This window comes from Sipha flava, unplaced genomic scaffold (assembly GCF_003268045.1).
Source record: "Sipha flava isolate LNK unplaced genomic scaffold, YSA_version1 104_pilon_pilon, whole genome shotgun sequence".
In the NCBI taxonomy this organism is placed as follows: Eukaryota; Metazoa; Arthropoda; class Insecta; order Hemiptera; family Aphididae; genus Sipha; species Sipha flava.
In genome coordinates this window covers 1,316,818-1,328,533 of record NW_020271718.1, presented here as the reverse complement: position 1 = coordinate 1,328,533, position 11,716 = coordinate 1,316,818, and the positions used below count along the sequence as shown (strand labels likewise).

The window sequence follows — 11,716 nt, the reverse complement described above, 5'->3', positions numbered from 1 at the left end:
ATCACGATAAATTACAATTATTGCTATTCGTGAACATAATAATAATAATAGTAATAATAATAATACGGTACATAGGTAGGTAGAACATAATATATGTGTTTTCGTCGTGTAATAGATCATTTTATACTACATCAAATTAGGAGAGGTGAGAAACAGACAAATCGTAAATACTAACGTCACGTATATCGTCGTAATTAAAACTAGAATTTAACACATAAATAATATCATATATATATATAATAGTATTTCATATACCTAAGTATTATCTACAAAAATATTTATTGCCCGCGTTTCCATCACACATTTTTTTTTCCGAAATCAATTTTTATAATAATAATAATAATAATAATAATAATAATAATAAAAATATACATTCGTAATTCATATTATTATGCATGTACGTAGTTTTTTCGGTTATTTTTTCGCTCACGCGTATCTCGTCTAAATCGAAAACGCCTAAACTGTTTTTTTTCTTCCCTTTTTTTCTTTCTTTTACACGTTGTTTTCGAACGCCGATCGTTGCGCACTACCACTTGTTTACCGACCAAAACGATTCGCGACTACTTTGACGGAACGCCGCTGTTCTTCATTGTGGGGTCCGAAGACATGTTTCTCGACAAACCGTCCATGCTGACGTGGACGAGTGTCCACGGGATGATTGGTCCACCGAACCTAGTTACTATCTTTTCAGCCCATTCCGTGACCAACACGACGGTACTGTGTATCCCGTAACGATCCCAACGAAGGGCCAAAACGAGATGATGTCTATAGCTTTGGTGAAAATCTTCGACGAGATCGATAAAAACCGCGTCGGGGACCACTCCGAGTGTTTCTTAAGCGCGCGTAGCCACACGAACGCATGGTATACAGGTTTCGGGGGCACGCACCAGAACCGGTCCGAAATCGTGATGGATCGTAAATATGCCATCCCGGCGGCGTGCCACCTCGTACGAAAGGCGTATCCGTTAAAAGGGATAAAACGTCGATCAGTCTTTTGCAAAATAAAGGAAATAACACCAAAAAAAAAAAAAAAGAGGGGAAAAAACACAGGCGTTACAATAACGTAATAATAATAATAATATGTTCGTAATCATGTATAAAATATAAATAGCGTCGCAAGTGTTTTCGTCGTTAATCGCTAAACGTATACGGTTGATACCTAAGTACGTAATGCGTAACATTGTTACGCGTGTTATTTACACTAGAAAACAAAAACAAAAAATAAAGTTTCAAAATGCATTTGCTATAAGAAAACAATTGTATGTTACACACGCATTCGCGCACGCCTGCGCACGTGCCCATTGGGTGGCGGCGGACGGAGTGTAACAATAACAATATAATGTTCGTCGTCGTTATATCATTATTGTACGATCACGTCGTGCCGTTCGCGTTTTTCTCTTCAAGCGAAAAATCATCTGTCGGCCGACGACTGCCGCATGAGGAGTAGACCGACGGCGACCGCTACCACGGTCAAGGTGGATCCGACGACCGACGATTCGTTGACCTCGTTGCACGGCGTTTCGCCTGCAACATAAAAAAAAATAAATCGAAAACGGACGCGTGTTAAAAATCATTATTGCAAGCAAACGCGCGACAATGACGTCGTTGGCCGTACGATTCGTGCGAACAGGAACGACGCGAGGGACACAATTGGAGCGGTTGCCCAGAGCCCCGCAAAACAGTGTTTAGCTGTGCTCAGATTTAACCGAACTTAAAAATAATAAGATCCAACATTTATTTTGACCACGGCCTCACGCACGCGTACAAGGGTGCGCTGTTCTTTCCGTCGTTTTCCGCCGTCAACGCGATCGGAGTTCAAGACCGTTATCGTTTACCGTTTGTTCACGCGCGTATTTCAACGCGGCCCACGCATTTTCGGGACGTTTCATATTCGGCGCGTCGATTTCGCGCGTCGACCTTACGCCGGGGCGGCACAAAGGGGGAGGATTTCGCGGGCGCGCACGTACCGCTTGTATTTACCAGCTCGGAAACGGATCTCCGTGTACGTTTTCCCATCGCGTTCGAAGTTAAATCGACCGAGAATCCTTCGCGACGGGACGAATACATTTTCACATCACGTTTTTCCTCCGAACGGAAACCGTGAAACCGTATCGTGCGCGTACGCGATAATGTATCGAAAACTTTTCCCGTTCCGCGAGCACCGCCGAGCGAGCCGTAACGTGTGCGCACACAGCGCCTCCGATAAAGTACTGTTATTATTATTGTCATCCACGAGCTTCCCCTCCCGGGGACCCGTTAATGTTTTAAATGTTTTTTTTTTTTTTTTTGGGACCATTCGATCACCGGACTCCCTCCCCTCACCGTTAGACTCTTTTTCCACCCCCACGTCCGTAGTAGCATTTGCTCGTGGGGCGAGACGATCGCGTGCGAACAAAAATCAAGCGTTTGTCGTCGATAAAATTTTGCTATTCCTTTCTTTCTCTCAATTCTTCCGCTTTGTGTGTACCCTCCGTTTCGAGGAAATATCGTGCAACCGCTTCACGTGGTCTTCTCTTTGATTGTCTTTTATTTCCTTCAACCGGATTGTCCTTAATCACCCATCATCAGTCACTTTTTTAAGACATAATTGTCTTCTCCTTCTCTGTTATCAACCTATACACGATTATGAAACTTGACCGTCGTTTTGTATTATTTCATATTTGATAAAAGCATGTAACGCAGCGTCGTGCATCTCGACAATCTCACCAGTACTCCGCACCGATGTCGTGCTGACCTACCCGGTGTTGTGTTCTTGCTGCGCGATGTGTGTGCCCGGACTCGGTGACAATCGGTAAATTCCCCTACCTTGTTTTTTTATATGGTCTCCCTTGACGATGCGATCGCGAGCTTGGCTTTTAATCATTATATTTTTTAATATTAAAATTAATTTAATTCGAAAACATTTACAATACAATAAGTGATAATTTTGTTACCTAAAGAGTTACGTGGACTGCGTATATTGTTGTATGTACGTCGGAACGAAATGTTTTGAACCGATATGATATGAAGTTATGTACAACGCTGATACCAGAGCCTATCTTATAGTTTTTTTAGAAGTGCGCAAAACCTAAAACTCAACCCTCTCCTCATACTCTCAAAAATATTACTCCCTGTGTATGATTAAACACCCCGCTGCGGCCGTGCAATACTATTGTGATAATAAAATAGTAATTATAATAACACAGACTTAATAAACCTAATCTGATGATTGACGGACCCTCTACCTGCACTCGGCCATGAAGTCGATAACTACAATTTATTATTGTAAGAAATTTTATTGATAGATAAGATTTAAAACTGCGCATTTTTCAATAGAGTTACACAAAATGTGTTCAAACGTACGTTAAAATAAGCCCTGGCTGATACATAATTAGAATCGACGAACAAGAATTTACTGATCTGTTGTAGGGCGTATGAAGCAATCGAAAGGATCATCGATAAGTCTTTGATAAAATAAGAAAAAATGTATCCGGACTGAAATCCCGCATGCGTATACATGTATATGTATATATTTGTGTATCGTATCGACGAATTATGTAAGATATAAACAAAAGCTGTAACGGGAAAACGAGAAGATATCCTCGTCTGTAGTACAAGCTAGAGGGTATAAGACGGAATAACGAGAATAAACGTTTTTGGGGTTTAATTTGGTACTAGCGTACTCGAATAATATTATAATGTACCTATAGAAAATATCTCATCATAAAACAGCGCAGAACCCATTTCTTATCGGAATTAAAGTAAAAAGTGAATTCATTCATTTGACAAATAGCGTATTGGTTTATCAAAATTACTATGCGCATTCAAGTGTAATGACTTCTGAAGTCAACCATTGCAGGTCGTTATGACTATATGTTTTATCGACATTCGAGACGTTCGGAAACGAAAAACATGCAACTACGAGTATTCGCAGATAAATGTTGTTTTCGGTGCCTCGTACGTAATGTCGGCCAGGTATACCACGAGTAGTTTTTATCAAACATCGTTTCGTTCAAGGCGCACGTCGCCTCGGCACGAGTCCAGCGTATAATAAATATTTTAGGTAGCAGAAATATGCACGCTACATAAAAAATAAGATGGAAATAAAAACCGTCGTAGGGACGGGATATTCGTCCGGTACTCCGCTGCAGCGTACCGTTTCGAGGACGATCGGACCCAGGAGGCAATAATGGTTTGTACGGGTAGGGCCGTCCCGAAGATGAAAATCAAGGGGAGGTGAATAATTTGAAAAATGCCGACAACAATTTTTTTACTCGATGTACGTAGTATAATTAACTATATGTAGTCGTATTTTTACTTTTTAACATGTAGGTATATATATGTGTCAGTATCGCACGTTTTTAAAATTGACAATTTAATTATATACATATATATATATATATATATAATAATAATAATAATATTTTATATTGTATAATTATTAGTTATATAAATTTTATTCGTGTATATCCTGTATTACGAAATATGTAATACTTGTTTTCCCTAAGTAAAATTAGGTCCTTCTAAGCTATAATGAAACAAGTCCGACTGCCGACTGGTGTTTTTTTTGGGTGGGTGAGACACCCCCCCAAGACCCCCCTTCGGGACGGTCCTGTGTATGGGTGCACTTGGAACGATAACGGACGGAATGCTTCGAGTCGTAATACGCGTAGGGGTCACGAAACAAAGCGAAACAAAACGGTAACAGCGACGAAACGCGTGGCTATTTTCGTGGCGTACGGTTCACGTGCGCGGGAACGGACTTCCGAATGGGCGGAAAGGCAAACGTTCAGGGAGGTAAGACTTAAAAGGTAGAACGTGTCGTGGAAAATAAATAAGAAAATAAAATAGTAAAAGTAAAAATTGTATCATGATATGAAACGAGTACCGTTCGAAACGAGCAAACATTAGACCTAAGAGATATTTCGTTTTGAGCAACAGCGGCAGGGGTGCGTTCACAGCTCGGTCCAAGATCACGTTTGAAACCTGCGAATCGAATTGAACCCCCGCCATCGGGTAACAATAATCTCCGTTGAACTCGGCGTAGAATCTATCATCGTTGTCGTACTACCACGGCGCGTGAGAATAATCGAAAATAATAATAAATAAATAAAAACGGTTTAGAAACCAATACAATTTTAGACCGGTCGCGTTCAAAATGTCGCGCGCTTTTTTTTTTCTTTTATGTTTTCCCTTCCCATTGGAACCTTCCTTGCCCGGCGATTTTTACCGTTTCGATTTTTTTTTTTTTTACCAACAGACCGCGTCTGCGGATGGGCTACTTACCGGACGGCGATAGCGAGATGTTGAACGACAAGACGAGCCCCTCGTCGGCCGCCGTCACCCCGGTGCGGTTGTTGTCGGGGTTGCAGTTGTCCGCGTACACGGACACCTGCACGCGGTCCGGCGGCCACTTGACGTACGTCAGGCAGTACAGCTTCCTCCAGCCGGCCGCCGACGGCGAGTCGCTGCTGATTATCTGGTGCACCGTTCCGTTTTCTTTCCAACCTCCGTGACACTTGTACGCTGCGCAACAATCAAAACGGTGTTCAACAAATTATTATCGTGTTATATCATTGACTGTGACGGAAAATATATGTCATTTGCATAGTTATTTTATTGATTTTTTGACGCGTTCGCGTATCGCATGTGCCCTACGGTCGCACGGACACGCCTATATATACGTTTATAAACGTATTGCGTTCAAAAAGTAAAATCTTATTTATTATGATATAACTATGTATTATATTACTTAAACGTTTTATCTTTTACCATCTTTCTCGTGATTGGAGTGGTTTTGTATAACGCTACCCCCGTTCGATTTAAAACATTTTACGATATGGTATTGCCGGGGCGAAAAACACGGGATCGAGTCACGGATAATTAACATCGTTCCGTCTGAACGACCTCATCGATTCTATCAAAACCTGCAGTTATCAGTTTAGTAAAAAGAAAGAAAAAAAAGTGCAAGGTTATTGTTATTAGACGTGCTACGGAACAGACGATTCGATTTCGGTCGTATAACCTCTTCTAACTGTCTTAGTCGATACATTCAAAGGCGCAGATGGATTTTTTTTTACTAGGTACTACGAGTCTCGACGATTCCTACACATTATTAAACATTTTTTTCGGCCTATTCGTTGGTATTATTGTACGTACGCGATTATTAACACAGCAGATGCATCATCGAACGATTAACGAAAACCAATAACTCGATTAATTAACACGCCGTGTCTGCGCCGTACTGCATGGTGACGAATTACTGAAACACTATTACGGGTAATAATTGTAATTTAGTTTTGAACAATAAAGTGCGTTTCAGAATTCTAATTATGCCTTCAGCGTTGACCTCTTCTGAAATTACTTTTCCAAAAGTCATTACACGAACGTCTTTAAAGTTTGGGGTCCAAATGCACTAGACGTAAAGGAGAACTTGAACGAATTTTCAGAGTTTTAAATTTTTTTAAAGTCCACTCGTAGGTAGTTTGTAATTTGGTAAAAAAACATAAAAACTCGCAACGGTCACCGAAAGAATAAGTAATTCAGTATGGTTATAAATTATATTTATTGATTTTATCTGGATTATTAAGATGATACAGTTTTTTATGTTGTCGTGCATAATTACTTTGGCCGAATGGAATAAATTCAACCATAATATTTTATTCATCTGAAGCCGCTATAGTTTTTTGTTTAGCTCTTTATAATTGTAAATTGCATGGGGCAACTTTTTTTCGTTATAGAAAATATATGTTTAAATTTTAACTGTAGAAATACGAAACAGTACGTATAGTTCGTGACGGTAAATATTAATACGTTGAGTGTATTTATCCAGAGAAAAAATAAATTTTAAAACCTGAACATTGCACCTACATTGACATTATAATTATTAAACAACACGATTCATCGATTTTATTGTTTGATTTGTTTAATATTTCACATCATTTTGTTTTTTAGGGAATAAAATTATCGTTGATAGAAAATGATGGTCATAGAAATACAAAGAGACTGGTGCGATTGCTATAGAAATATGTCATATTGTAAACATCAGCTAATATTACGGTAAAATTATACGTTAAAATCATTATAATTTTGTTGCCTGCCTTTTATATCGATTTAAATTCAAGTAAAGACTGTAATAAAGGACTGTTTCAAATGTGATGAGACAACGAGAAAAAAAGTTTTGGGACGTAAACCAAAATTAGGTTTGGTCATCTCATTTAACCTTTAGAAATAAAATGGTTTTAAAAGCGTTCTGCATAATGTTACGTATGTAAACTATATATATATATATATGTATGTAACCTATATAGGTCGTTTCCGTATTATCATAACGATAAACATTTGTACAGTATTCAGAACCCAACAGAGCGTAACGGACTGAACATGATAATAAAATTTCAGAAAAAAAAATAATATGATAATAATATTATTATATTCATTGATGTAGTGGTTAAATAAAAAACGAAAGAATTTCAGAGTTGACCTTTCATATTTATGTCGGAACAATAATATTACTGTAGATAGAAATGTTTATTATTGTAATTTTTCTTTTGCGCATGTAGTTCAAAACGTATCTGACAGTTTAAAGCAATGGACAGGTACTGTACGATTGACGTTTTGCAATAAAAGTTTTCTCACGGCGAACACGTTAAGACTCGGACACTAATAAATCACCGTTTAACGATTACGAGCAAATGACCAGATCAAGTAAAACAATGAATGTCTAGGACCCTTGTCGGAGTAAGGACATGCCATTACGTGTGAGCATATTTATAGACGTGTTTTCTTCGTGTGCCGACGTCCGTGTTTATATTTAGTTATGTAAACTAATGGTGAAACCGTCGGTTTGTGTTCGAAGTCCCACGACGTGCCGCCCGCACGTCAGAAAAATAGTCTAAAATAAGTAATCGTCGACCGTAATGTACATTTATACACGGAGTTTAGACGACGGTTGAAGATTGAACGATGTTACACGTGTTTTGACGCGATTTCATACGTCGAGCTTAACTCTCCCGACTGCAGTCGGGACCGTAGAAACGTTTCGGTATTACAGCTCGTTTGATTGTTCATAGATCTTCGGGTTGACTGGTCGGGAATGGAAACGGACGCGCCGTCCAAATGGCGAAGTTTATCGAATTCCGCGTTCGGTAAATAATTATAATTCCGATTTCCGAGATCCATTCCTGGACATGAAATCGAAATGGCGAATCGGTCTTTGCCGTGTTATTCGAAATATTTTAGTCGAAAGCAAACGTCACGCGTGGTCCGTGTTGGTAAGGTACGGTAAACGCGGTGACAATCGCGCACGGGATTTTTTAGCGTAGACAACGAGTCAAGGGTGTTTTTTTTTCCTCAACCGGGGTCGCGAAAGAACTTATGTAATAAAATCGTCTCGAAAAAATCGTGCCGGACAACGGATATTAATATATAATATTCACGTACCGCAGTCACATGGTTGGGACATCGTTCCTTTATACAGAATACCTGTGTTACTGTTTACGTGCGCAATAAGTGTATGCAATAATATATCAAGTGCTGTCGACGGAAACGCGAAAATAGAAAGATAAAAAAAAAAAAAAAAAAAAATCAAACCTAAAGAACGTACCTACCAGGTTCGTGACGTTTAGAATCTACGGCTTCGGATCGGTCTTAACGCGAGTGGAGGAAACGGAAAACAGAAAATGTTTTTGTGAATCTGTTCGACATGACGTCACCGCCGAATGGAATCAGAGCAAATCAGTGTATCGCATCGCCGTTTTATCGCAATCATGATTTATAAATACGAAAAGCGCACGATCAACGCAAATACAGCTGCGTAAATAGACGCTTGTTGATTCGGCGGGAACACACCATTACGTATATCCGTTTAAGTGTATAGATACGTCGTAGGCGTACAACGAGCAGTGTCGAATGAGACGCGTTTTACTTGAAGCGGATATGATTTGATTTCTATGCAATTTTACTATCAATCGTAGAAAAAAAGCCTATTGCGAGCTAATTAAACATGGAGAATGTTTATAACATTCGAAACTGTACTCCCTTAAATTTCATCGCAATTCTGTTTGAATTACAAAATATAATGGTATAATGAAATACTCGTAATATAAAATAAGACACCTATGGGTTTTCCCTATGGGTTTTCACCTTTAAAAAGTAAAGGTACACGTGTTGCTGTACGAGATTCACATCCTTATTGGACAGCAGACAGATGACAATCATCGATCTAATCGATTTAGAATAATGAAAACATATGGTCTCAAATATTATAAAAATGTGCAGTTTTTAAATTATTTTTCTAGCTCGCAATAGGCATTTAGTCCAAGTGGATAGTAAAATCGTATGACAATTATTTTTTTTTGATTACCTGTCTGTCGGGGAATTTAGGAAAACGTCTCGTTTGAATATACGTATATAGCTACGACGTGTATAACACATGCAGTCAGTGTTTCGAACTTTAAGCATACATTTTTACGTTTTTACCCGATACGAATAGCCTCGTTCAACCACCATTAGCAAATGTCAGTACTTGGAAGGTACGCGTTTCTTTTGAATAATAGTAAAGAGATACTATTTATAAGGAACTTATACTGAAATTTCCGTTTCAAAAAAAAAAAAAAAAAAAAAAAACATAACTTATTTTTAATACAAATATTTTCTGGAATGTACTATTTTATAGTCAATTGTAAAAGGTACACTTGAGCTCAATTGGAATAATTGATTTCCAATTGTAAGACGTTATGTCCTATCCATATTTATCTTATTTAATATCTAATATCTACATACAATACATACAAGGTACTTAACAATATTAATTCAATATGAAATTATAAACCACGGTTTTATAACTGCGATAACGATGATAATAAACCAAATCGATTTTGTTAGAAGTCGGAACTCTTTAAAAATTCCTGTTTTTCCGCCATTTTTTGTTAGTTTTTAACATTAATGCGACCATTAATACACCACATCGCAATATCCTTGCTACGGCCTGCGATTTAATTCTACATCAACGCGATCTCATCGGTATAACCGTACAAGAACGGAACCATGGCATTTGGGCGCCGCCAACGAATTGGCTTTGGAACGCGTTCGTGCGTCAACGTCTCGAATGCTACACGGAAACGCGATACGGTTACCGCTACGGCATTCGAAGACACCATCGTTACGATTTTTACATATTATTAACTCATATAAATTGGATGTTACTGAGTAGACGCAGTAGTATATTGGAGGCTATACGGCGTATACCCAATACGCTATTTTTATCTATGGCGTATAGCTTATGAGAAATTGATGATACGCGGGTATACGGCGGTTATAGCGTATAGCTTGTGATTTGACAAATATAAATAATAAAACTTTTGGTTATATTTATGACTTGATTCGGTATGGTATTGGATATATTATTATTTTACTATTTTTTTTTATTTTTTTTTTATGAAAAATTTAAATTTGTTTTCATTTAACAAGTTTTCATTAGAAAAGAGGGATCTCAAAGACTATGTGAATTCGTGGATGATAAATCATAGATCAGCAGAAGACAATAGAAGTAAATGATGTCTCCCAGATGTAGATCCGAATAGTGAAAACAAAACAAGTCTTCGGAGAATACTGACGTAAAAAAAAATTAACCATGATCTATTTTTTTTTTTCATTCAATTTTGTTTACATTTTTTTGTCAATGTAACAGTAATAAACGTGATATAAAATTTAAGCGAAGCCTGAAATTTTTTTGTATGTCATATTATAAATTTAGACCATAAACACGTGCTTTCTAACTTTAAAAATAGAAGAGTGGTTAAATTAAAAATCAATAACCACTTAATAAAATTATTAGTCCATTTATTTAGCATGTAGTATACATAGGAGTATTATAGAATAAATACAAAAGTATAATATTGTATCAGGTTTTAAGTGAATACAAGTAAAGTGAATATTGTTCGAACGAAGCGAGAAAATTTTTTTTTTGGTTCTGACCATATGATAGTTACCACATGCAATAAGGCGTATACCCATGATTTATTTTAGCAATACATCACTGAGTTGACGTATAATATCACTATTGTAAATCTCAATGGCTACGCCAAATATGTAAGACAAGGCAGTTCGGCCACGACTACTATCCGATGTAGCAAAACTCCGTTTTGTGCTCTAGACATCCATAAGCCAGTGAGTTGTATTTTATATTAAACTTTAATAACGCCTTAATCAATCTACATTTGTTCGTAACCTTAAGATCCTTTCCTTTATGCTCCCAAGCTACGGTTAAATATATTCAAAATTACCAGAAAACCTTTACCGAATATCACATATCTTCACGAACACCGACGTTTTAAACCGTTGCGGCGATGATGTGCGACCGATAACGTGCGCCGCAACATACGATAATCGGCGACGTGAACGTCGATCGAACGTCTTCTTTTAGGGTTTTATGTTGCGATCGGAACGATTTTCTACCGGCAAAGCACAGCAGAAGGAAAAACTGTGGCGCTCGGAACATGTGTAAAAAAAAAAAAATCGTCGACGGGAAAGAGGAAATAAAAAATTACTAGGAAAATCGAAATCTTAATGCGTGCGACTGTCATCTGACGGAATGTATTACAATAATATGTAGGTCTGTCACGTGTTGAGAAAAACAATTGCGATCTCCAGCTGCGCCCTCGTTCCACGTTATGTGTACATGGTATTATACGTAGTCATCGCGTTTAGTATTCAATCGGTTTAATGGATATTCTCG

General features: G+C 38.0%; 1 protein-coding gene across 4 annotated transcripts in view; it reads right to left on the bottom strand.

The window, feature by feature from the left end:
• Positions 1 to 330: 330 nt before the first annotated feature.
• LOC112683168 overlaps positions 331 to 11,716 on the bottom strand; it is a 206,439-nt gene continuing 195,053 nt past the window's right edge. For all 4 annotated transcript variants that reach the window (XM_025554068.1, XM_025554076.1, XM_025554084.1 and 1 more), the window contains 2 exons: positions 5,266 to 5,505; positions 331 to 1,524 (listed from right to left, as the gene is read on the bottom strand). In XM_025554068.1, coding sequence (XP_025409853.1) covers positions 1,412 to 1,524; positions 5,266 to 5,505 — 353 coding nt within the window. In that variant the 3' untranslated portion in view covers positions 331 to 1,411. The remainder of the gene's footprint in view (positions 1,525 to 5,265; positions 5,506 to 11,716) is intronic.